We start from the raw sequence: 25,260 nt of genomic DNA on the forward strand, positions 1-25,260 counted from the left end.
CCGCTGGCGGAGAGTCGCTCTGGTCTGAGAACAGGGCTGCACTAGTCCCCCTGCGAGTGGAGGCTCCAGGGGCCAGAGTGAGTGGGAGCTCAGAGAGGTGCAGTCCCAGGAGGTGGGTGGAGGGAGCTCAAACCCCAGGAGAGTGGCCTGCAAGAAGGAGCTGCAGCACTGGAGTTGCCCCCCAAGAAGGACCAAGAGTGGGCACAACCTGTGCCTCTGTGATAGGGTCACTGTGTAACCAGCTGCCCCACCCCAGAGGTAGCTGCATCTCAGTGCTAGGCAAGTGGTCCCTGCTGGGGAATATTATTTGTGGGTGTAGGGCCAGGTTTCCTCTGGCCCATGTTTGCAGAGCCTGGGGCAGGAGTGAGGGTATGTCTACACTACCCCGCTAGTTCGAACTAGCGGGGTAGTGTAGACATACCCCTAGGGATCAGGGCGGGCTGGAAATGGGGCATTGCCCAGGGACAGCTCTGGCACGTTACAGCACTTTGCTGGGTGACTGCAAGGCAGCAGCTGGGAATGATGCCAGGCCCCCTTGAACTTCCTAAACCTAACCTACCCTTACCCCTGGACTGGACAGGAAATGTCACCTCCTAGGGCAGGCAGGAAGGAACCACAGCTATAGAGGGAGGTGTGTGTGTCATGCACATGCACATGCACAGGGCCCTTGCTGGGTGCTGAGATACCACAGTGCCGCAGTCACCGGTGGGGTGGGGTGGGGTGGGGTGGGGTGGCCAGTTACATGGGGCCCCCTCGCCTGGCACTGAGAGACACTGAGATGCAGGGCATGGTGGCTGGCTGGCTGCTATGATGTACAGCGCCCTACCACCCCCAGTCGCCAGCACTGAGCCAACAACTGAGCTCACAGAGCTCACAGCCTGAATCTCTTGCTGAAGCCTGGCCAATATCCCTCCCCTAATTTTTTCCATATATGTGCAGAATAAATGATATGTGCACCATGGCATATGGGGATGTGTATAGAAACACATGCTGCCAGTGGCAGGCCCTGTGGGTGATCTGCTAATCAGCTGGGCAGCATTTGAATTTCTCCTGAATGGCCACACAAGTGCCCAGCTTTCAGAGAACACAGGGCCTGGTCCCAGGCTTTGGACTAGGCTAGGCTCCCCGGCTGGCCAGGAGAGCTGCACACACGGGGGGTGAGGAGCTGGGGAGGGTGAGCGATTGCGGGAGGCTGACCCAATCCCACCCTAAGGGGTTTTGTGCTAATGGCAGCTCGAGGAAGAGGGCAGTGTTGTGTTAGGATCCCGCCATGTGTGACCTTATCATGTGTGTGTTCTCTGGGTGTGTCTGTGTGTCATGGTATATCAATGTGTCATGTAGTGTGTGTTTCTGTGCATTGTGCTGTGTGCATATCCGAGGTATATCTGTGTCTCATGCCATGTGCACTTCCCTTGTGTATGCCTGTGTCTTCTGCCATGTCCACATACCCCGGGCGTTAACATGTCTTATGCCATATGCATGTCTGGCATGTGTCCATGTTTTGTGCCATCTGTGCTTCACCCGTGTGTGGGTCCCCTTTGTGCCCCTGGGAGTGTCTATATGTTGTTTCTTGTGCGTGTTCCCAGAGTGCCTGTGTCTCATGCTGTGTGTGGGTCCCCCATGTGTGCCTGTGTGCACATCCCCTCAGAGTGTCCATGTCTCGTGCTGGGTGCATGTCACCAATGTATATCTGTGTCTTGTGCTATGCTTGCTTCCCAGGTTTGTCCATGTCTCGTACCATGTGCATGCCCCCTGTGTGTGTCCGTGTCTCCTGCCAGAAGCGTGTCTCGTGTGTGTCTGTGTTTTGTGCCTGTCTGTGTGCACATTCCATGTATCCCTCCATGTGCCAAGCCATGTGCACATTCCCGGAGTTCCCGTGTGCTATGGCCTATATTGCTCTCTTGGGACTGTCCTTGTGTCATGCTATGTGCATGTCCCTTGTGTGTGTCCTTGTGTAATGCCATGTGCACGTCACCCATGTGTGTCCTTGTGTCGTGCCATGTGCACATCCCCATGTGTGTCCTTGTGTTGTACTGTGTGTACATTCTGTGTGTCTTTCCATGTATCATGCCATTTGCACATCACCCAGATGTGTCCATGTGTCATGCCATGTGGGTGTCTCTCGCGTCTGTTTATTTGTTGTGCCATTTGTGCATCCCCTGGATCTGTCCGTGTCTTCTGCCATGTGTGCATCCCCGGGCATGTCCATGTGTCCTGCCATGTGCGTATCCCTCAGATCTATCCCTATGTCATGCCATGTGCATGTCCCCAGGGCATATCTGTGTATTGTGCCATGTGCATCTCTCCCATGTGTGTTTGTGTGTCATGCTGTGTGCATCTCCTGTGTTTGTGTGCGTGTATTGTGCTGTGGGTGTCTCCTGAGTGTCTGTGTCTTGTGCCGTGGGCGCCTCCCCCCCATGAGTCTGGGACTGGTGCCAGGCTGTGACAAGTCCCTGGTCTGCGTTGCTGCTGAGTTCTCCGGGCTGCGCCAGAGGCATATGCTGTGCTGCTCCGTGTTGTGTCTCTCAGTTTGCATGTCAGAGCCTGGCCTGTGTCTCTGTCCGGCTGCATACAAGCTGGGGAGATGTGGGGGGCAGGCCCTAGAGCGTCTCTGGCCTGTCCTGGGCTTTGGAGGGAGGCTGAGCCCACACCCTGGTTACTCTGGGCATTAACTCTGGAAAGAGGGGTTGGGGGGCTGACAGCCAGGCCCGTGGAGTCTTACCTCCCAGGCCCGGATGTCCAGATGCTGGGACTGGGGGAATCTGGGGAGGCAGCTACTTCTCCCTTGTTCTCCCCCTGTCAGGAATGAGATTTGTGTTGTGAAGGATGCTGGGAAATGCACTGCTGGAGGGGGGGGAGGGAGGGGTGGAGACAGGGGGCGGGGAGGGGGGAAGGGAGGAGACAAGGGAGATGCTGGGGGAGAGACAAAGGGAGTAGAGAAGAAAAGTTAGAAGGGAAAAAGTTAGGAGAGAAAGAAGCAGGCGGGGGGGTGAGGGCAGACGGGGGGGCAGGACAGATAGGGGGACAAAGCAAAAGTGGTGGGGACACAGGGAGAGACCCGGGGAGGTCTCATAACAGCTCCCACCCCAGGAATGGGGGGTCCTGGTCCCTGGGAGCAGAAGTAAAGCAAACTCCAGCAGTTCACCCCTCAACGCTGGGTAAGTACCGGGAAGGGAGAAGTCTGCAGACACAGACAGACAGATGGGGGCATGCAGAGAGGCAGATGGGGGGGGTCACAGAGCCCACCCAGGGGAGGCAGAGAGCAGCTGGGTTTTGGGGAGATTTAGGGTTTGGAAGGGGCAGGAGGTTTGGGGGGCTGAGCCCCTGGAGGGGAACCCCCATTGAGCATCAGTCATCCGGGACTACCCAGCCACAGGCATCTGCTTTCGGGGGGGGGGGGCTTCAAAGCTCCCTTTGTGGCAGGACGGAGCCCATAAGGGCTATGGGGAAGGGGCCCAGCCCCCAAGTGCCCCCCCAGCCATGTGAGACCTCTGCCCCCACCAACTCTGCCAACAAGACACAAGAGACACAAGTGGAAACGTGGGCTGGGGGGGTGGCAGGGGAGCTGAGGAACAGAGGGGGTGGTGGAAAATAGCTCTCAGCCCCACAATCTTCCCCCCATCTTCCCACGCCTCCTCTAACCCACATCCTGCCCCCTATTTCCCCACACCACCCCTAACCCCACATCCTGCCTCCCATCTCCCCACCCCACACCCTGCCCTGGTCTGGGCCTGGGGCCTGTCTGTCTGACTGCAGGGAGGAGGGCTATGGTTACTCTAATGGGATGCAGATGGGAGAGGGTGGGGCCCAGATCTGTGGTTAGAGCCATCTGGCCGAACCCCAGCCCACAGCAGCCAACAGCAGCCCTGGCTCCGCTGCTGGGCCCCACTCTCCCCAGGAGCAGCTCTCGGCAGCACCATGGATCCCCCAGCGTGCCCCTACAAACACCATGGGGCCCACACGTAGGGCAGGCTCAGCATAAGGAGACACACAGTGGTTGGCTGTTCTGCGTGTCCGGGTAGCTCCCAGCCTGGGCAGCAAGCAGCAGTCCAAACACTGATCAATGAGGTGCAAGGCAACAGCCTTGCTCACCTTACACTAAGCCTGGGCCCCACGCTGGGGGTCAAATGCAGTTAATTCTAGGGTGGAGCAGCTCTCCCTGTCCCTACAGAACAGCACCCCTACCACAGCCCCCTCCCTATAGCACAGTGCCCTTACCACCGCCCCCTCCCTACAGTACAGCACCCCTACCACCGCCCCATCCCTACAGCACAGCTCCCCCAGCACTGCTCCCTCCCCATAGCACAGTGCCCCTAGCACCGCCTCCTCCCCATAGCACAGTGCCCCTAGCACCGCCTCCTCCCCATAGCACAGCTCCCTCAGCACAGCTCCCTCCCCATAGCACAGTGCCCCTAGCACCGCTTCCTCCCCATAACACAGCTCCCTCAGCACTGCTCCCTCCCCATAGCACAGTGCCCCTAGCACCGCCTCCTCCCCATAGCACAGTGCCCCTAGCACCGCCTCCTCCCCATAACACAGCTCCCTCAGCACAGCTCCCTCCCCATAGCACAGTGCCCCTAGCACCGCTTCCTCCCCATAACACAGCTCCCCCAGCACTGCTCCTTCCCTACAGCACAGCCTCCACTTGCACCCCATCCTGCAGCAGGAAGGCAGCACTAGCTCCAGCACTTCCGCCCCCTCCTGCATCTCCCAGCCTCTGGGGCAGCCCTTCACAGCAGTGTTGGGATGGCTACTCAGTCTCCATCAGACAGATGGACGGACAGCCACCCTGTGGCCAGCCTAGGACAAACAGAGAACCCAAGGCCCACCCAGCCCACTCTGCCCATGAACCCCCACTCCAGCCCGAGTGATCAGGTGGTGACAGCTGTACTGGTCACCACTGTCAAGTATGCAGCTGGGGGGATAGAGAGGCACCAGCAGGCTGGGGAAGCCCAGGGTGGGGCTGGCAGCGGCTGTAGGTCAGGAGTGAGGGGCACTGGCGGGGCTGGGAGAGCTCAGGCCTGGGCTGGCAGGGGCTGCGGGTCAGGATGAGGGGCACTGCAGGGCTGCATTGGAGAGGACATCCATGCAGCCGGGAAGGAGAGCTCTGTCTGTCTGTCTGCCCCATGTGGGAAGATGTCATCCTGTTTGGGAAGCAGCATGTCTGGACATAACAGGAAGAACCCGGCAGTCCTCATTCAACACCACCCCAGATCCTAGAGCTGCACTAAGGGGCACTGTGGGGCAGGGTGGGGCCTCAGCGCCGGACGCTAACCTCTGGCAGGCAGGGCACAAAGAGCAAGCAACAACGATCAGGCTTTGTAGGAGAGAAGATGTGGTGAGAAGTGAGGTGGGGGCTTGTGGGACAGAGCAGGGGGCTGGGAGCCAGGACTCCTGGGTTCTTTCCCTGGCTCTAGGAGGGGAGCTGGGCCTAGGGGTTAGAGAGGAGCTGGGCATGAGGACACCTGGGTTCCATTGGCCTCTCTGTGCCCTGGCAGGATGAAGGTGCCCTCGGGGTGCTGTCGGCTCCAGGTGCTGGGAGCTGCGCTGGGCGTGTGTATGACCATTGGCTTCACCCTGCAGCTGTTGGGGGCACCCTTCCAGCAGAGGTGAGTCCCTAGGTGCAGGTGGAATGGGGTTGACACCTGATGGCCACGTAAGGGAACTGCAGGGACCTCTGCCTACCGTAAGGGAGGAGTGTGTCTGCCGAGTTTCCAGGTGCCAGTGAGCCCTCCACCCAGTTCCTGCTGATCCTTCTGCGTATCCCTCTGTCCTCTGCTGTTCTTCCCAGGCTGGGGAGAGCAGGGCTTCCCTTCTTATGCTGTGAATCCAGCCAATGACTCAGACTGTCCTGGCCTCTGGGCTACCCTGCAATGTTCCCTCTCATTTTTTCCATCCATGTAGGCTACGTCTACACTAGCCCCTTCTTCGGAAGAGGCATGCTAATTTCTAACTTTGGAATAGGGAAATCCGCGGGGGATTTAAATATCCCCCGCGGGATTTAAATAAACATGGCCGCCGCTTTTTTTCCGGCTTGGGGAAAAGCCGGAAAAGAGCGTCCAGACTGGCGCGATCCTCCGGAATAAAGCCCTTTTCCGGAGGATCTCTTATTCCTACTTCTTATTCCTGAAGTAGGAATAAGAGATCCTCCGGAAAAGGGCTTTATTCCGGAGGATCGCGCCAGTCTGGACGCTCTTTTCCGGCTTTTCCCCAAGCCGGAAAAAAAGCGGCGGCCATGTTTATTTAAGTCCCGCGGGGGATATTTAAATCCCCCGCGGATTTCCCTATTCCAAAATTAGAAATTAGCATGCCTCTTCCGAAGAAGGGGCCAGTGTAGACACAGCCGTACAGAATAAATTTTGTTTTGTGCACCAATACATGTGCAGATGTGCACCACCAGTAGAAACACAGGCTGCTGGCTGTGGACACTGTACTAATCTGCTGGGCAGCAGTGGAATCTCTCCTGAGCAGCTGCACAAGTGCCCAGCTTACAGGGAATGGTGCTGCCCTGGGAGAAAGGAGAGTGAAGACTGGACTTTCTTCAGGACAGACCCAGCTTCTGGGAAGGGAGGACAGAGCCAATACAGGACAAACATTAGGACCCAAAATCCCACCTCCAGTGCGAAGACGGGCGCATTGCTGGGATGGAGACAAAAGAACCGCACAGGAGAGTCAGGATAAAATCAGACATTGGCACTGACATAGTGACCCCCAGCCCGGGCCAGGGAAGGTAGGCAAAAGGGGGTGTCACTGCAGTAGGAGGGAGTCCCAGGCCTTGCACCCCCATCTGCAGCCAGATGTGACTTTCAGCCGGCAGGTAGAAAAGAAGATTTATCAGATGACAGGGACAGTATAGAACAGACTTGTCAGCAGAGGAACCAGAAGCAGCCAGCATCGTCCATCCTGGGGAGGGGACTCTGAACTAAGGGTCCTGCCCCCCATCTCTGCACCCTAAGCCAGCAAGAGCCACTCACACTACCTTTCCAGGCTAAGGTTACCGAAGGCATCCGACATTGTGAACATGGAGAAGGCTGCCACACCCAAATTCCCACCACCATCTCGCTATTAGTAGAGTCCCAAGGGAAACTGAGGCACACACACACTCGGGGTTACTACAGGACAATAGAAATCACATGCAACATAACAAAGCAAACAGAGTGAATACAATCCCCACTTCATCACAATTCTCCCCCTTCCAGTCTGAACTGAGCAGGTTCACTTGGCCTGGAGAAGTGCAGGGCCCTGCCCCAGAGTAAAGCATCAGCTGTGACATTAGCACTCCCCTTCACATGGACTCACCTCCATGTTGTAATCCTGCAGGAGCAGGCCCCAGCTCAGCGTTGGCCCCTTTCACCTGGTGCAGCCAGGTCAGGGGGTGAGGTCAGCGCACACCGGGAATCTCCGCCCAAATAGACAGGGCTGCAGCATTGGAAGGGCCCAGCCCGGGGCCTGGCGTTGCTTCTCTGGCCGCGGAACGCTGCTCCCACGGCAGCAGCATCTTGTCAAGTGCACAGTGGGGCGCTTCTCCCCACTAGGGCCAGTTTGCATCAGCACCGCGCCCAGCCCGGGCTCTGGGGCTGGGTGAACTTGGACTTGTCAAAGTCTGGGTTTTCCAACAATGGGGCCTGGACCAAGGTCTTCATCTGTGCGCAGAGAGCCCCCTGGCACTGCTCGGTCCAGACCACCTTGTCTGGCCTGCCCATCCTACACAGCTCACTGATGGGGGTGACCATAGAACTAAAGTGGGGCACAAACCTCCAGTAGTTCCCCACCATCCCAACGAAGGCCTGGACCTGCTTAGTCTGGGGAACCAACCAATCACCTTGGCCGGCTCTAGCTTTAAGCAGCCGTTCCCCATCTTATGGCTCAGGTAAGACACCTCGGCCATCCCCACCCTGCACTTCCCAGCCTTTACAGTCATCCCGGCCCCCTGCAGCTGATCCAGCACTTGGCTGACCTTGGACACATGGCCCTCTCAAGTCTGGCTAAAGATGCAAATATCCTCCGTATAAGCCAGGGTAAAGCCCTCCATCCCCCACAGCAGCTGGTCCCCAAGCTCTGGAAGGTGGCAGATGCTCCCTCCCCATAGCCAAAAGGCAGGACCAGGAACTAATAGAGCCCCACTGGGGTGATAAACGCAGATTTCAGCCAGGCCTTGGGGTCCAGCAGCACCTTCCAATAGCCCTTAATGAGGTCCATGGTAGTGAGGTAGCAAACTCCTCCCAGCTTTTCCAGGGGCTCATCAGGCCTAGGCATGGGGAGGCATCGGACATGGTAGTGGTATTGAGCTTCCGATAGTCCACACAGAACTGGATCAACCCGTCCTTCTTGGGAACCAGCACCACAGGAGAGGCCCAGGGGCTGGAGGATGGTTGGATCACCCCTAGCGCCAGCATGACCTGGACCACTCTTGCGAGGTCCTGGGCCAACTTCCCCATAGTTCTGAATGAGGAGCAGTGCACAGGGGGGTGGGTGTCCATCTCTATCCAGTGGACAGCCAGGTTGATGAGACCGGGCTTGTTGGAGAACAGCTGCTGGTGGGAGCACAGCACCTCTCTGATCTCTGCCTGCTGGGCAAGGGTGAGCTGGTCACAGGGGGATGGATTCCAGCAAGGAGTCAGCCCCGGTCCCAGGGAACATACCCACCAGGGGGTCATCTCCCTGCCCCTCCCAGTGGCTACCAGACAAGATAGTTCAGGCCACAGGTCTGTGCTCCAGGCATCCCTACACCTCTCTGCCTGTGGATATCGGGGGGCTGGCTGCAGAGTTGCTGGTCCCTGGATGGCTGGATCTTTGGACTGACCCAGCAGGGCAGAGATATGGTGCCGAAAGCAGGGCTGCCCCATTTCAGCTACCGGCTGCAAAGTCCAATGGTTCAATGGGACCTAGGGCCTGTCAGGAGCTGCTCCAGGCCCTGCTCTAGGGACAAGTGGTTGCCACTCATTGTCAGAGTCCTGCAATGCTCAGACAATGCCTGAGCCCTCCCCAGACAGGGCTGTGTCCTCCACTGTCCTCCGCAATGCCACAGCCACACCCGTGAACCAACTCCTCTGTCCTGCTGCAGCTAGTCATGCCACTCCTGGCTGGAACTGGCTTGGTCAATGCACAGCTCTGGTGCCCCACAGGAACCAGCTCTGGGGAGGATCATTCTCTTCCAGCTGGACAATTAGCTGGGCTTTGGGGGACTTCCCAATTCACAGCCCTCTCCTTACACAGCTCAAAAGTGTCCTTCTTAAGGAGATGGTTCTAGGCCAGTGTTTTTTAAACTGTGTTCTGGGGAACACCGATGTGCTGCAAGGCGGTCAGAGGTGTGCCACGGAGAACAACAGAGTTCAACAAAGCTGCCCTTTAAGTTCTTCATAAAAAAAATTATTTGGAGTTCCTCGGTCTTAAAAAGCTTAAGAAACACTGTTCTAGGCCATCTCCCCACTGTTCCCAAGGGGATGCAGACTCACAGATCTGTGCTTGCAGTGCCCCATGATTCCCAAGAAAACCCACTGAAATATGATGGGTTCTGGGGACCCCACAGAGAGGGTGAAATCAGAGCAAATTGCTTAGAGACAGATTTGGGGTCCTTCACTATATGGCCCCAAACCAGTCACACAGGGCACTTCTGTTTGCCGTACTGGCCAGCAAGAACTCACACAAGCAACCCCCTTAGAGCCAGACACTCCAGCTTTACCTGTGCCACAGCCAGCACCACTCCCTACCCAGGAGAGAGGTTATGAAAACCAATCTCACCAACTTCAAACTGGGTCTCCCAGCCCCAAAGGACCAGCCACATTCCCAGGTGAATTTATAACCCAGATCCTACCCAAAAGAGTATGCTGGGCCAGTCCTTTAGACTCTTAACATCTAAAGGTTTATTAGCGAAAGAAGAAAAGGTTGAGAGTAGAATTGTTAAAGAAATGATGTTACCTACCCCAATCACAAAGTTCCTGGTGCAGGCTCTCAGCAGAGATGGAACAAACTGCTAGCTTAAGTCTCTGGAATACGTCCTTTGTCAGGGTGGGCCCTTCCCATCCCATTTAACAGAAAAGCTGCTTCTGAAGTGATGAGCTGGAATGAAAACAAATTAAGGCACCCTACTCTAGGGCCCTTTTTATGCCCTTGCCTATGTGGAGGGAAATGCATTGTTCTTGTTGTGTGAAGGTATCACCCAAAATGGAGTTCATCCCATGAGCAAGTAACCAACCTGACAATGTCACACCGAAATTCCCATCACCATCTAGGAGTTAGTGCAGTGCCCAGGGTTACTACAAGACAATAGAAATCACATGTAACATAGCAAGGGCAATAAAATCCCTACAATCCCCACTTCATGGACTAGCCAAAGCCATTGCAGACCTGGGAGCTTTTCTCTAGCCAGGAAGGCAGCAAGGACAGAAAGGGGGCAAATGGACCAACCAGCCATAGAGAGGGGAACCCAGAGGACACAGGGGATGGCAGCCTACCCCCCATTCCTGGAGACACCGGTGGGGTGATGCGGTGCAGTCACACCCCAGTCTTGCCACATGAGTGTCATTTCCATCTCTGGGGGTGCCCTGCCTGGTGGATAGGAGCAAGCGGCTGATGCGCTAGATCCCAAACTAAGCCCAGCTTTTGATGCAGCCCTGCAAGACAGTCTCAGAAGCCAACTAAAGAAATGGGGCCAGAATGAAGCTGGTTGAGGCTATGGGTCCTGGAAGAGTTTGGACCAGCTGCTGTTTTCACTGAGTAGCTCATTGCAGAGGCTGGTTATAAAATTGGGCGGGCTGGGCAGGGCAGGGCGCTCTGTGCAGAATGGGCTCAAGATCCAAATTAGGGATGTTAAATATCGGTTAATTAAATAGTTAAGTAACCTTATGAATTCTTATCAGTTACTCACTATTCTATAGTCCCTGGGGGGGCACCAGCAGCTGCTGTCATAGAGGCAGCAGTGCAGGGTGTCAGGTGAGAGCTAGTCCAAGAGGGGAGCCAGTTTGAAAACCAGCTCCCCTTCTGGACTGACTGCCTGTTGCCCAGTGCTGCTGCCTCTGATAAAGAGGCAACAGAACAAGGTGGCAGCAGCCCCTGTCTAAGGGGGGGTCTAAGCTCCTGGACCTGGACCTGAGCCGGGCTTCCTGCCTGTCTCCTAATACACTTTAAAAGCAGAGCTGCAGCAGGAGTAGGTTCTGGACCTGGTGCAAGCCAGAACTGAGCTGAGCTGCTGGCCAGCCTGCTAAAAAAATGTACTGACAAGGATCGGGGGAGGGAAATGCATGTAGTCTATAGCATTAACCTATACGCTTTTGCTTATTGGTTAATCAGTTAATCAACTACACTGTTACATCCCTAATCCAAATGGCCTGGAGACATTGGAGGTTGGATCTGAAATCCACACAGCAAAACTCAGCACAGACAAAGGCAAAGGTCCACAAGGGAAGGGAAACCAAGCCCGCCTCTGCCCCCCTTCCCCCTCCCCCTCCCCCACACACAGCTGGAACAGCCGTGCTGTGAGCCTGGAGTGGGGCTTAGGGTGGACTGCGGACAGAGTACAAGCTAACAATGTGGGGCAGGAACACAAGGGCCGGTCTCCCCCAGGGGGATTAACACGAGAGGTCACATGTGAGAGTCGGGAGGTGACTGGCTGGCTTGGCTCACAGGCTGTGTCCAGCTCTGGCACCCTGCACACTGAGGAGACAGGCCTTGTCTGGGGCCATGGCTCCTCTGTAGGGGGCTGAGCTGCTTGGGGGTCCCACAGCTCTAGAGTCAGGGCAACACAGGGGCCAGGCTGGGCCATTGCAAGCTGGGAAGCTCCTTGGGCCCTGGAGTCATGGGGGTACCCCCCACTTCAGGCTGGAAGCCCAGTGGGGAGATCCCCCCATAGTTGGGGGTCAGGGGCTGAGAGCCCTGTCCTCTCTCACTTCCCACTTCTGTTCCAGGGGCTTCTCGGAGCGGCTGCCCCACCTGCGGTTGCTCCCCGGGGCTGTGGGTAAGGAAGGGGCTGCCCCCAGCTCAGGACTCCCAAACCTCTCGGCCCCCCAGCCCTGTCAGCCCCGGCGCCACATCGTCTTCCTGAAGACGCACAAGACAGGCAGCAGCACCATCGTGAACCTGTTGCACCGGTTCGGGGAGAGCCACGGCCTGCGCTTCGCCCTGCCCCCCCGCTACCAGCTTGGGTACCCCCAGCCTTTCCAGGCCCGGCGGGTGAAGGGCTACCGGCCTGGGGGTCCTACATTTGACATCCTATGCCATCACATGCGCTTCAACCTGCCTGAGGTGTGGCAGGGTGGAATCTTGGGGGAAGTCGGTTGGCTGGTGGCTATGCATTGGTGGGGACCCCGGAGGGACCAGAAGAGCCTGGGAGAGAAGTCAGAGCAGAGGGCACAGGAGGGAGAAGATGGAGGGCCACAGGGGTGCTGTAATTTAAGGTGTAGCCGGGAGAGCTGGAGGGCTCTGAGGGATGAGCATGGCAGCCCTGGGAGGATGGGTAGGGTTACCAGATGGTTTGAAAAAAATACTGGACACACTTGATCTCAGATTGGGGGTGGGGGAGACTGGCCAGGAGGGGAGCGGGGCTGGCCAGGAGAGATCGGGGGGGGGAGGGGAACTGGCCGGCGGGAAGCAGAGCTGGCAGGGAGGGGGTTGGGGGGAGTGGGGTGGCCGGGGGGAACCGGCCAGCAGGGAGCAGGGCTGGCAGAGAGGGGTTTGGGGGGAGCGGGGCTGGCCAGGGGAGATCGGGTTGGGGGGACCGGCCGGCGGGAAGCCGGGCTGGCAGAGAGAGGGTTGGGGGGAGTGGGGCTGGCCGGAGGAGATCGGGGGGGGGGGAACCAGCCGGCGGGACGCAGGGCTGGCCGGGAGGGAGTCTGGGAGAGCAGGGCTGGCTGGGGGGGAACCAGCCGGTGAAGAGCAGGGTTGGCCCAGGCGCATGCAGATGCCGGGGTGCTCCCTGTCCTGCTCACAGTTCTGGTGGAGTGCACCAGCGAATCCGGCTCCAGGGATTCCATCCCACCCCGGCCCCACCCCCTCCCACCCTCCCTACTGCGTAGTTGCATAGTGCCTGGCTAGTAGACACATTCACGCAGCGTAAGCGCATCTACCAGCCAGGCAGTACACAACTACATACTGATACTCATGATAATAATAAAACTTATTTAATTAGAAAATACCGGACATTTATATGTCCAGTATTTGTTCAATTTGTTTCCCAGACAGAAAGCTCAAATACGGGACTGTCCGGTTCAAAACTGGACACCTGGCAACCCTCAAGATGGGTTTGGGGGGTTCTGGGGACTCCCCGCCACACTTCCCTATTCTCCTTTCCCACAGGTGCAGAAAGTGATGCCCCCCGACAGCTTTTACTTCTCTATTGTACGGGACCCAGGGGCGTTGGCTGAATCTGCCTTCTCCTACTACCGGGCTGTGGCGCCAGCTTTCCGCCGGGCCGGCTCATTGGCCCAGTTCCTGTCAGCACCTGAGCACTTCTATGACCCGAATGAGAGGGGCAACCATTATGCGCGCAACCTGCTATGGTTTGACTTTGGGCTGGCACCACCAGCCAAGCTGGGCCCCAAAGCAGTGCAGGAGGTGCTAGCCTGGCTGGAGCGCACCTTCCCACTGGTGCTGCTGACAGAGCACTTTGATGAGTCACTGGTGCTGCTGCGGGAGGCGCTATGCTGGGCCGAAGCTGATATGGACGCCTTCCGGCACAATGGGCGCAGCCCCCAGGCTGTGCGACCTTTGGCGCCAGCCCAGGCTGCCCAGTTGCGAAACTGGAATGCCCTGGACTGGCAGCTTTACACTCACTTCAATCGCAGCTTCTGGCGCCGCGTGGAGGCTTTTGGCCTGGACCGGCTGCGGGCTGAGGTGGCAAGGCTGCAAGAACGGCGCCGAGAGCTAGCCGGGCGGTGCCTGCAGGGTGGGGGCCCCGTGGAAGCAGCTGGTATTCCTGATGAACACATCCGCCCCTTCCAATTTGGCCAGGCACAGATTCTGGGTTATGCATTGAGGCCAGGGCTGGGGCCCACAGACCGACAGCTCTGCACCCGCATGGTCACCCCTGAGTTGCAGTATAAGGATGCACTGGATGCCAGACAGTTTGGGGCCAACAGTTCGGCCACAGCGGGGGGCAGGTAGCTAGGGGCTGCCTTTCCCCACCCTCTGCCCCCAGCATAAACCCCTGGACCAGACAGATGCGTGCAACACTTACCCCCAGTCCAGCCCAATGGCACAGACAAATGGGGAGATGTGTGGCACAGCACCCTTGGCACAGACAGGTGGGAAGACGGGGAAAGCCCCGCCCCAGCACAGAGATGGGGAGATGTGGGGAACAGCCCCCATAACAGAAGGAAAAAAGTGGGGATAGCCCCTGCCTAGAATCCTCCAATATCCTGAGTCCAATGGGGCTGGAGCAATGTGTACGTGGAGAGGAGGGGGCTAAGAGCCATTGAACCAAACTATAAACTATAGGAAGGAAACCATGTCATGTCGGGGTGAGAGAATGGAGGACAGCCCCCCAGCTTCACCCCAATGTCTCCCAGAGACTCCACCTGGACAATATTGATTACTGTTTTAGCACCGGACTGGTGCTGGGCAGGAGTGCCTGGTGACATCTGTGTTACTCAGTACTTCTCTTCTCCATCCCGGGGTCATTATAGTCCCACTTTCCTTTGGGTTGTTTCCTCTTATAAAATTATTCAATCAGGAACTTGGTGTGGAGAGTGTAAATCACCAGCACATGGGGGTGCAAGGGACGAGGGGTTGCACAGGGTGAGAAAGAGCAGGGGGAGGGTGCAGGAGACCCTTGCCCAGACTGACAGCACAAACTAGAGCTCCATGGCATGCTGGAGCAGCCTGTGCCCACAAGGGGCTCTCTGGGAGTAGGCCAGTAGCTGGGCGCTCGCTGGCTGCCGGCCACCTCCAGGTGCATTTTAGTATCTGCCTAACTGCTAAAAACAGTTGTGGCTACACAGTGACCAGAGCAAACGGTTCCTGTCACCCCTCGCACAGGCCTGCCTGCTGAGACAAGAAATGGGGGGTGCGAGGGCAGCCCAGGAGCACAGCAGAGCCCACAGTCAATTGGGCGCTCGAGAAGCAGGGCCCCAAAAGGGAGTGACACCCCCAACAGACACAGGATGGTGATTCGTCATAGGTGCCGCCAATCATCCACTGATTAGCCAGGCAAACTAGGAAGTCCTGCCTCCTTAGAGGAGTCTCAGGCTGGGATTGGCCTCTGTGCTTGTCTATTATTCTGGTGCAATCCAGAAAGTCCCGCCCTTCAGTCGCTCCCAGGGGAAGGATAGGTGTCCTGAGATGCCCATCATTTTCGGCATGGCCCCGGAAGTCCGGCGTCGTACGGCAGCTGATTGGTTGGCACTGGCCAGTGCGCCTTCTGTCAAGTATCAGACCCTGCGCCTCAGCCACGTTGGAAGTCCTGCCTCCTCTGCGCTCCGATTAGTCGACTGCTCCATCCTTCACAGCCGGGCTTAGGGGAAGTCCAGGAAGTCCCGCCCCCAGAATACTCTTCGGGGCCGTTTCTCGCGCTCGCTCTTCAATCGATGCACTCGGCGCTCGACTGCGCGCCTTGCCCCACCGGCTCTGGCTCCGCCCCCTCCGCCCCCGGCCAGCGGCTGCAGCGCCCGGCCCGGGACACCCGAGAGCGGGACCCTCCCGGCCCCGAACCCCCCCGGGTCCTAGCGTCCGCCTTTGCCTCGGCCCCGGGTCCTAGCGCCCACCTGCTCTCCTCTGAACCTCCAGGGTCCTAGCGCCCCGTGGGCCTTAGTGGCCATCCGCCCTATCCTGGGTCCTAGCGCTTCCTTCCCCTCCCCCCATGCACTCCAGGTCCTAGCGCCCACCCCTTCCCCCTCGGGCCCGGGTCCTAGCATCCATCGCACCGGTCCCCCTGCACCCCGGGGTCCTAGGGCTCTCCCTGTCCCTCCCCCTGCACCTCTGAGTCTAGGCTTTCAGCCCCTCGCTCGTGATCTCCCTCCCTCCCCCAGCCACCCTGGTCCTAGAGCTTTTTACCCATCCCTCTCCCCTTGTGCCCCCCCATCCTAGTGCCACCCCTGCTTATCCTTCAGCACCCCCCCTCCTGCTCCTAGCTCACCTCTCTCAGCCTCTTCCCCCACTTCCCCACCCTGTCCATCCCTCAGTGCCCCCCAGCATGGAGGCGCAGTGTGAGTACTTCATGTACTTCCCAGCTGTGCCCTTCCCGGCCCGGGAGCTGCTGCGTGGCGAGCCGGGCCGGTACCGTGCGCTGCCACGCCGCAACCACCTGTACCTGGGCGAAACTGTCCGGTTCCTGCTGGTGCTGCGGGGCCGGGCAGGTCCAGTTGCCGCCCGGCCGCCCTGGGGGGAGCTGGGCTCCTCCCTGTCTGCACTAGCTAGTGTCAGCCCCTGGGTGGGGCCAGAAGATGCAGAGCCCCCCGAGGGGCCGGGCACAGATGGGGATGGACCACCCCCAAACCCCAGCCAATTCCGAGACTGCTGTCCCTTGCTGACCCACGGCCAGGGCCCCCCTGGGCGGCCAGCAGCAGGGGTGAGAAGGGACCCGGGGGAGGTGAGGGGCAGCCAGGTGTAGGGGCTCTGGGGTGGGGACAAGGAGAATATGGGGGACTTTGGGTCAGAAACAAGGGTTAGGAGTGAGGGACACTAGCACAGCTCGGGAGGGCAGAGCTGGGCAAGTAGGAGCTGCGGGTTGGGAGTGAAGGGCTTCATGGTACTGACGGCTCCCCCTTTCAACCTCCCAGATCCCTGTGGAGGAGCCAATTGTCTCTGCGGATGAGGTGATTTTCCCCCTGACGATTTCCCTGGACAAGCTGCCACCCGGCACTGTCAAGGCTAAGGTGAGGGAGAGGCAAGCCTGGTTGAAGCCTCATGGGAGGGTGGCTGAGGGGACCTGATGTGGGCAGGTCTGAGGGGTACCAGTGAGGGGGCCGGGGGCCCTTGGGAATGCAGTTGGGAGGGGTCATGCATGGGTAGGGGAGGCCAGGGCAGGAGGGGATTTGGGCTGTGAGGTGGGACCCCATGTGAAGGGGGCCAGAGAGCCGGCCATAACCCCCCTCAGCTCTGACATTCTTTCCCCCTCACTCCCATGCAGATTGTGGTGACAGTATGGAGGCGGGAGCAGGAGGCACCAGAGGTCCAGGAACATGGATACCTGAGCCTGCTGCAGAATCGGGCGCCGGGCCAGCTCTTCCATGAGGAGCAGGGTGCCTTCAAAGCCCAAGGTAGGTGCAGCCCATGGCCCAGACCCACATCCCTTATCCCATGAGGAGCACCAGAGTTATGGAGAGAAGGGTACAACCTACAGCCCCTACCCCACGACTTGAAATCCAAGTCCTCCTCCCCATGGGGGGCACAGAGTCACAGGGAGAGGGGTACGATCACAGCCTCCATCCCATGGCCTGGACCCGCAGCCCCCACCTGACCCACAGCCCTGACCAGTGTCCCCTCTTTTTTTTTTACATCTGTGTGGAATAAGTTTTTATGTGCATTAGCATGTACGGATGTGCACCACCAGTAGAAACCCAGGCTGCCTGCTGCGGGCACTCTGCTAATCAGTGGGGCACATTGGAATCTCTTCTGGGAGCCACCCAAAACGCCCATCTTACCGGGAACACTGCTCCTGTTACCCACAGCTCACACCCCACGGTACAGCTGATGGACATTGCCCCTCCCACAGTGCTCCTCAGTCTTGCCCCATGCCCCTCCTCCCCACCTTTGTGGCTGTTCTGATCCTGCCCTTTGCCCCCAGTGAGCACCATGCTGACTGTGCTGCCCCCGCCGGGCCTGAAGTGCCGCCAGCTCAATGTATCTGGAAAATACCTCACAGTGCTCAAGGGTAAGAGGGTGCTGGAGCTGGGGGAGGGGTAGCAGGGAGGGAAAGAGGGCGCTGGAGCTGGGAATAAAGGTTTGTAAAAACATGGTCTATAAAATCATGTCTGGTGTGGAGGAAGTGAATAAGGAAAAGTTACGAGGAGTCCCATGGCACCTTATAGACTAACAGAATTACTGGAGCATAAGCTTTTGTGAGCAAAGACCTACTAGGTCAGATGCATGTGACATGCATCTGATGAAGTGGGTCTTTGCCCACAAAAGCTTATGCTCCAATAACTCTGTCAGTCTGAATCTGCAAAAGCGACGAGGAGTCCTGTGGCATCTTATAGACTAACACAGCTATGTCTCTGATAATTGATACCATGCAAGGAAAAGTTATTTACTTGTTCCCATAACATAAGAACTAGGAGTCACCACATGAAATTAATAAGCAGCAGATTTAAAACAAACCAAAGGCAGTATTTCTTCACATACCACAGTCCACACTTGTGGAACTCCCTGCCAGAGGATGTTGTGAAGGCCAGGACTTTAACAGGGTACAAGAAAGAGCTAGATAAATTCATGGAGTTTAGGTCCATCAACACTTATTAGCCAGGGTAGCTAGGAATGGTGTCCCTGAGCCTGTTTGTTTAGAGGCTGGAAATAGATGACAGCAGAGGAATCACTTGATGATTCCCTGCTCTGTTCACTCCCTCTGAGGCATCTGATATTGGCCACTATTGGCAGACAGGCTACTGGGCTAGATGGATCTTTGGTCTGACCCAGCATGGCTGTTCTTATGGCCGTGAGCATGGCCAGCAGGATGGGGGTACAGGAGTTGGGGGCGGGGGTAGCAGGATGGGGGCAGGACTGTGCTGCAGGTAGCAGGGACCCAGGTAGACCTGTCTCTGACATGCCCATACCCCTCAGTGCTGAACGGCTGCTCCCAGGACGAGATTTCACTGTGGGACATTCGTATCCTGCCCAACTTTAATGCCAGCTACCTGCCTATGCTGCCCGACGGCTCCGTCATGCTGGTAGATGACGTCTGGTGAGTGTGGGGGTGCTGGTGCTGGGGGAGAGCTGTCTGGGCATTTTTGTGTGGCAAGGTTGAGGGGCAGTGCTGGGGAGTCTCCATGGGGTGGTGCTGGGGGGGGGGCCTCTGCGGCAGACTGTCATGCTCTGCCCTCCCTCCTCAGCCATCACTCAGGTGAGGTGCCCGTAGGTGCCTTCTGCCGCGTGGCTGGCGCTGGCTCCAGCTGTCCCTGTGCCCTGAGTGCCCTGGAGGAACAAAACTTCCTGTTCCAGCTGCAGGCGCCTGAGAGGCCGCAGGAGGACACCAAGGAGGTGGGTGTATGGGGTTGGGGTAGGGACAGGCCTCTAAGGAGCAGAGCCATGGGACTGGGCCAGGGCTGTGAGTGGGCGGAGCCAGGGACAATACTGTGAAGGGCAGAGCCATAGGGCTGGGGGAGGAGCTGGACAAGGATTGAGCACAGGTCTGTGATGGACTGGGGCTATGGGACGGGAACAGGGACAGGGCTATGAGGTGGGGCCAGCAGCTGTCACTCACTCTCCTTCCTCAGGGTCTGGAGGTGCCCCTGGTGGCTGTGGTTCAGTGGTCAACGCCCAAACTCCCCTTCACCAGCAGCATCTACACCCACTACAGGTGAGCAGCCCCGGCTGCCCAGGGTAGTTGTGCAGGAGTGGGGAGGCACATCCTGGGGACTGTGATGAAGGTGCAGAACTGTCTGTGGTGGGTGAGGGGAGAGACAAGCTGCAAGCACACAAGGGGCAGGCACCCAGCCGGGAGGGGAGTGGCAGGTGCCTGTAGATTGGGGGGAGCATAGAGTGGGAGGGTCCAGGCGCTGGGGTTAGGACAGAAAGGTCCACACATCCGTGGTGGAGAGGTGTGGGGCAGTTCTGGCACATAGGGATGGGGAGAGTCCTGGTGCCCGTGGAGTGGTCCTGCCACTGAGCTATGTTGCCCCCTCAGGCTGCCCAGCATCCGGCTGGACCGGCCACGATTTGTGATGACTGCTGCCTGTGAGTCGCCCGTGCCCCTGCGCCGCCGCTTCACCGTCACCTACACCCTGCTCAACAACTTGCAGGACTTCCTGGCCGTGCGGCTGGTCTGGACCCCGGAGAGTGCCACGGCCGGTGGGCAGGGTTGGTGGGTGGGGCAGGCCAGGTGGGTGGAGCCATGCCTTGAGGGCAGCACCATGGCCCAGAACTGTACCTGGTGGGGTGGGCCACTGGGGCTGGCAACCATTGGGAGAGCCGTGGCTAGTAGCATGGACATGGCCAGACAGAAGTTGCACAACTGGGAGCAGGTGCAGGGAAGGTGGGTGGAACCAGTCAGCGGGCAGGACTCTTCAGGTGGGGCCATAGTTGATGGGTGCGGCAACAGGTGGGACAGGGTTTTCGAAGCAGACCCACAGGATGGGGCAGCTGGATCAGGCTGGGGGCAAGACCAGGGTCCTTGGTCTGCCTTGCCGCAGCTCCCATGCCATTGTGAGTGAACTAACCAGGGGCTGTGGGTTGGGCCAGGAGCTGGGGGGCTCTGAGGAGGACCTGGGAGGAGCTGACCTCCACCCCTCTCCACAGGGAAGAAGCTTTCCAGTGAAGAGCGCCGGGCCACGCAGGCTGCCCTCGACTCCATCGTGTGCCATACGCCTCTCAACAGCTTGGGCTACTCCCGCAAGGGCAGCGCCCTGAGCGTCCGCGTCGCATTCCAGGCCCTGCGCACAGGCCTCTTTGAGGTACCGGGGTGGGGCCAGACATCTGGGCTATGTCTACACTGGCATGATTTTCCGGAAATGCTTTTAACGGAAAAGTTTTCTGTTAAAAGCATTTGCAGAAAAGTGTGTCTAGATTGGCAGGACGCTTTTCCGCAAAAGCACTTTTTGCAGAAAAGTGTCCGTGGCCAATCTAGACGCACTTTTCCGCAAAAAATCCCCAATCGCCATTTTCACCATTGGGGCTTTTTTACGGAAAAGAAATCTCTGCTGTCTACACTGGCCCTTTTGTGCAAAAGTCTTTCGGAAAAAGACTTTTGCCCAAACGGGAGCAGCATAGTTTTTCCGCAAAAGCACTGACAATCTTACATGAGATTGTCAGTGCTTTTGCGGAAATTCAAGCAGCCAATGTAGACAGCTGGCAAGTTTTTCCGCAAAAGCAGATGATTTGCCAGTCTAGACACAGCCCTGGGGTTTCTCCCTGTGCTAGGATGGAAGTGGGGCTGGTGGGTGAGAGCAGGGGGGCAGAGAGCCAGGACTTCTGGGTTCTCTCCTGGGCTCTGATTGGTTAGAGCATGAGGGGCTGGGAGTCAGTACTTGGGGGGGATATAGGGATGGGAAGTGCCCCCACTGTAACCCCCTCTGCCCCCAGCTGTCCCAGCACATGAAGCTGAAGTTGCAGTTCACGGCCAGTGTCTCGAATCCACCTCCCGATGCCCGGCCTGTGTCACGCAGAGGCAGCCCTGGCAGCCCAGCTGTGCGGGATCTGGTTGAGCGGCACCAGGCTGGTCTGGGCCGGTCTCAGTCTTTCTCCCACCAGCAGCCATCCCGCAGCCATCTCATGAGGTATGCATGCAGGAGGCTGGCCGAGGGGAAGGGGGTCGATTGGCGGGGGGGGAACCAAGGAGCAACTTGGGGTGTGCTAATGTGAGGAAGGGTACTGGCTGGGGAGGTTTTATGGGGGCATGAGGGTGCAGCTTTGGGGCACCAGTGTGGGGACAGGGCTGGTGATTCAAGGTGACTGGTTGTGGTTTGGAGCTGTCATCACCACAGACCTAAGTATTTAAGGGGGAGGAGCTGGGAAACGGGTGGGCTGGGAGTGGAAATGCTCTAACATTAGCCCCTCCCCCTCATTCCTCCCTGGTCAGTCAGGGGAAGGCATCTGTGTTCTCTTCCCCCCCCCCCCCCCTCCAGATGGTAAAGGAGTCCTGGGTCCTCTGAGGGAGTGGGTTGCAGGATGGTGGGAGCAGAGCCTTCCCCAACACCTGGTGTCCCCTGCAGGTCAGGCAGTGTCATGGAGCGCCGCGCCATCACCCCACCCGTGGGCTCCCCTGTGGGCCGCCCCCTTTACCTGCCCCCTGAGAAGAGCATCCTGTCGCTGGACAAGATTGCCAAGCGTGAGTGCAAGGTGCTGGTGGTGGAGCCGGTCAAGTGAATGGGCCAACACCTCACTCCCTACTGCTGAGCTGGACAAGAGACCCCCTCCCACCACCATCATCTAGCCCATGGGCTGCTGTGGGGGGGAGTCTGGGATGTGCCAAGGGGGAGGGAAGCACAGACTTTGGGGTGTAGCAGAAACCATGGCTGCTGCTTGGGGAAGGCTGGGGGACCATGTTCTGGGGAATTCTGCTGCTGGCCAGGGGCTGAACGTGTCTCAGTGCGGGTTCACAGTCACTGTTTACAAACCCCTTCGCTTCCTGCATTGCCTTTTTCATTGGAGGGGGGAGGGGGGGCTGCACGGGTACTGGAATCAGAACCTTCTTTCCCATGAGCCTGTGGGGTGGCTCGCTGCCCCCCTTCCAGCTGGGAAAGCATTGCCAACTCCACTCCTGACCATGGGAAGGAAGGGTAGGTCCTGGCTGTGCCCCCCCCTGCTGTGGGGACTCATTGGATCCAGGCCTCCTGTGCACTTTAGTTACATGTTTTTGTTATTTATTTTTCTCTAAAGCAGCTGCAATTTGGGTCTGAATAAATTACATGAGATGGAACCAGCCTTGCTCTGTGTGTGCACTGGGGGTGGGGGGCATGATGGGTAGAGACCCTCTGTGAGACTGGCAGTCACCCTCCCCCAGCCAGGGCCAGTGTTGGAGCAGGAAGAGTGCTCACTGTTGCAGCTCCCCACCCCAGCCCTTCCTAAGAGGTTGTGTAGAGTGGTGCTGCCAGAGCTGCTCACTGAGCATCACCCCCAGGAGTTGCCCAGGAGGGAGGGGGGGGAGGGGCAGGGGAGAAGAGGAGAGAGCTGAGGCCCATGGGGAATCATGAAGGGGTACAACCCCCCCCCCCCGGAAGCAAACCCCCCCCCAACAGTTAGGAAAGACACTTTATTCCCCCACAGTTACAGCATGGCATGTGCCTGCCCTCCCTCCTCCTTCAGGGGGAAAGGCTCCCCCTTGCCACACCCTTACAGGTCAGGCTCTGAAGTGGGACTCCCCTTCCATATGTCCCAGCTGCACTTCACTGTATTCCCTGCTCCCCCTCCCTCCCACTGATTCAGACAGCAACCGGCTCCCGTCCATGGTTCTGCCGCTTCACCACAAAGATCTTCTGGCCAGAGACAGTCACCAGGAAGGAGTGTTCCCCAAACACCACTGTGGGGAGAGAGGGGAAGACAGTATAAGACCACCACCCCCCAAGGGGGAAGGATAGGGCTAGAGTACCCTGGTGAGGGGGGTTACAAACCCAGTGTATGCCCCAGTTTTCCCCCTGCACAAGTCTGGCTGCTGGGAGAATGGGGGGGGGGGGGGGAGAAGAGAAGAGATACACAATGAGATGGTTTGCACAGCAGGCTCAGACCCCTGGGGCATGGTGTCACCTACTGAGCCCAGGTCCCAAGACTTGGGCACCCAGGGCCTAGGTGCAAACCCCAGGCTGGGTGGAGCCAAATGCAGTGGGTCATAGAAGCAGGCTGAAGGCCAGTGGATGCCATGCTGCCCCCCCAAAGGAGGAACACCCCTTGGGGGCTCAAGGAGGGGGTGGCAGTGACAGCAACTTAGGGAGGGAAAAGGCATTACAAGGGCATGGAGTAGAGTCCTTCCCTGGTGCTCCATGATGTGGGCACTGAGGGTGTGAGCTGCATACCATCTCGAGGGGGATAGGCCCCAACAACCGCCAAGCCCCCTTGCTCCCCAGCAGCTCTGTCCCCACTCAAGGTCAGTCACATTCCCTTACACTCCCTTCCCACACTCACCAGAGAGGCGTTTAAAGGGGGGGTCAGGGCTGCGCTGTAGCCGGAACCCGCAGGCTGTGCCCACCAGCTCCGAGATCGCTCCCGCCATGTGCTCAGCGTTCTCTAGCTCACCAGCTGACTGCAGGGCCAGGAAAGGGAACAAGGGTTAGGGGCGTGCCCCCCTAAACTCCCTTGCTCTGGCCCACCAACCCCCACTCCCCTCTCAGAGCCAGGTGAGAACCCAGGAGTCCTGGCTCCGCAGCCCTAACTCACCTAGCCCATCCCCCTCCCAGGCTTCCGGGTCCCCATCTCACCGCTAGCACGGCACCATCGCAGATCACCAGGTAGCCCAGCTGGTCAGGGATCCGCTCCAGCCCCTGGGTCAGCGCCGTCGTCTAGGGGAAGAGGTCAGGGTCAGAAGCACAGGGGGGGGGGGGTGTAGCTCCCCTGGGCACTGAGGGGCTGTGGGTGACCACAGGACCAGTCAATCCTTCCCGTAGGGGCCAACCCGGAGGTGATGGAGCAGATACCACCCCCCGCTCAGTGCCAGTCCGTGTGCATGGGGTGAGGTGTCCGGCCCGCTCAGTGCCACAGCGGGGGGGGGGGGGGTGTCCGGCCCCCGGGGAATCCTCCCCCCCCCCGGTCAGTGCCACAGCGGGGGGGGGGGTGTCCGGCCCCCGGGGAATCCTCCCCCCCGGTCAGTGCCACAGCGGGGGGGGGGGGTGTCAGGCCCCCGGGGAATCCTCCCCCGGTCAGTGCCACAGCGGGGGGGGGGTGTCCAGCCCCCGGGGAATCCTCCCCCCCCCCGGTCAGTGCCACAGCGGGGGGGGGTGTCCAGCCCCCGGGGAATCCTCCCCCCCCGTCAGTGCCACAGCGGGGGGGGGGGGGTGTCCAGCCCCCGGGGAATCCTCTCCCCCCCCCCCCGTCAGTGCCACAGCGGGGGGGGGTGTCCAGCCCCCGGGGAATCCTCCCCCCCCCCGGTCAGTGCCACAGCGCGGGGGGGGGGTGTCCAGCCCCCGGGGAATCCTCCCCCCCGGTCAGTGCCACAGCGGGGGGGGGGGGGTGTCCGGCCCCCGGGGAACGCGCGGCGCGGCGGGAATCCCCCACTCACCATCTCGAGTTAGGCGCTGCCGCAAGCGTTACAATCAGTTGATCATCAGCCCCGCCCCCTGTTATCCCCTTCCTTCCACCGCATTGGCTGAAAGCGCTGCCAGTCAGCTGCCGTCCCGCGCTGCCATTGGCGCAGAGGCGACGCCCCGTCCCCACCAGTTAGCACTGCCATTGGCCCGCCAGCCTCTGAGTTCCGGGCTATGGCCTAGACCCCGCTGCTGCATATTCCATGAGTACATGAATATTCATGAGGTGGAACCCTAAAGCTCAAGACAGGTGCTGCCCGCCGGCCCAGGCCCGTATTAACCCCCCCCCCCCCCGGGCCCGCCCTCCCCAGCAGCCGGAGGGGCGCGGCGGGCAGGTTGGTGCTCCCGTGCGTGGGGGGCCTCCCGGAGGCTGCTTCTGCCTGTCAGGCCTTAGTCAACCCCGTGGCCCTCCTAGCACCCGCAGTGCAGGGCACCCGGAGGACTT

The 25,260-nt window shown here is 59.0% G+C and overlaps 3 protein-coding genes across 4 annotated transcripts; 2 read left to right on the forward strand and 1 right to left on the reverse strand.

The window, feature by feature from the left end:
• The first annotated feature begins 2,916 nt into the window (after positions 1–2,916).
• On the forward strand, positions 2,917–14,668 carry GAL3ST4 (galactose-3-O-sulfotransferase 4). Its single transcript, XM_006127262.3, has 4 exons — positions 2,917–3,158; positions 5,499–5,609; positions 11,904–12,240; positions 13,291–14,668. The coding sequence occupies exons 2-4, from the start codon at positions 5,500–5,502 to the stop codon at positions 14,095–14,097; spliced, it is 1,254 nt and encodes a 417-aa protein (XP_006127324.1). The 5' UTR covers positions 2,917–3,158; position 5,499; the 3' UTR covers positions 14,098–14,668.
• Positions 14,669–14,813: 145 nt separating this feature from the next.
• On the forward strand, positions 14,814–22,505 carry TRAPPC14 (trafficking protein particle complex subunit 14). 2 transcript variants are annotated; one of them, XM_075907014.1, is made up of 11 exons: positions 14,814–16,519; positions 16,710–16,805; positions 17,060–17,189; positions 17,717–17,803; positions 18,709–18,829; positions 18,978–19,125; positions 19,362–19,444; positions 19,772–19,935; positions 20,383–20,537; positions 21,166–21,359; positions 21,795–22,505. In XM_075907014.1, the coding sequence occupies exons 1-11, from the start codon at positions 16,124–16,126 to the stop codon at positions 21,946–21,948; spliced, it is 1,728 nt and encodes a 575-aa protein (XP_075763129.1). In that variant the 5' UTR covers positions 14,814–16,123; the 3' UTR covers positions 21,949–22,505. The 2 variants fall into 2 exon arrangements, with proteins under 2 accessions (XP_075763129.1, XP_075763130.1); XM_075907015.1 differs by having other exon boundaries at positions 14,814–16,498.
• Positions 22,506–22,820: 315 nt separating this feature from the next.
• Positions 22,821–24,921, reverse strand: LAMTOR4 (late endosomal/lysosomal adaptor, MAPK and MTOR activator 4). The gene is made up of 4 exons (XM_075907017.1): positions 24,791–24,921; positions 23,994–24,074; positions 23,701–23,818; positions 22,821–23,101 (listed from the first exon to the last, which is right to left on the reverse strand). The coding sequence occupies exons 1-4, from the start codon at positions 24,791–24,793 to the stop codon at positions 23,004–23,006; spliced, it is 300 nt and encodes a 99-aa protein (XP_075763132.1). The 5' UTR covers positions 24,794–24,921; the 3' UTR covers positions 22,821–23,003.
• Between the last annotated feature and the right edge of the window lie 339 nt (positions 24,922–25,260).

Source organism: Pelodiscus sinensis, chromosome 24, assembly GCF_049634645.1.
Source record: "Pelodiscus sinensis isolate JC-2024 chromosome 24, ASM4963464v1, whole genome shotgun sequence".
NCBI lineage: Eukaryota > Metazoa > Chordata > Testudines > Trionychidae > Pelodiscus > Pelodiscus sinensis.

Bases quoted from the DNA above. Each gene is read 5' to 3' on its own strand.
- GAL3ST4 (XM_006127262.3), top strand. From the start codon at position 5,500: ATGAAGGTGCCCTCGGGGTGCTGTCGGCTCCAGGTGCTGGGAGCTGCG. The intron at 5,610-11,903 runs GTGAGTCCCTAG...CTTCTGTTCCAG, and splicing joins GGGGCACCCTTCCAGCAGAG to GGGCTTCTCGGAGCGGCTGC. The intron at 12,241-13,290 runs GTGTGGCAGGGT...CCTTTCCCACAG, and splicing joins TGCGCTTCAACCTGCCTGAG to GTGCAGAAAGTGATGCCCCC.
- TRAPPC14 (XM_075907014.1), top strand. From the start codon at position 16,124: ATGGAGGCGCAGTGTGAGTACTTCATGTACTTCCCAGCTGTGCCCTTC. The intron at 17,804-18,708 runs GTAAGAGGGTGC...CATACCCCTCAG, and splicing joins ATACCTCACAGTGCTCAAGG to TGCTGAACGGCTGCTCCCAG. The intron at 21,360-21,794 runs GTATGCATGCAG...TGTCCCCTGCAG, and splicing joins TCCCGCAGCCATCTCATGAG to GTCAGGCAGTGTCATGGAGC.
- LAMTOR4 (XM_075907017.1), bottom strand. The intron at 23,819-23,993 runs GTGAGATGGGGA...CTGGCCCTGCAG, and splicing joins GCGATGGTGCCGTGCTAGCG to TCAGCTGGTGAGCTAGAGAA. The intron at 23,102-23,700 runs GTGAGTGTGGGA...CTCTCCCCACAG, and splicing joins CCCCTTTAAACGCCTCTCTG to TGGTGTTTGGGGAACACTCC.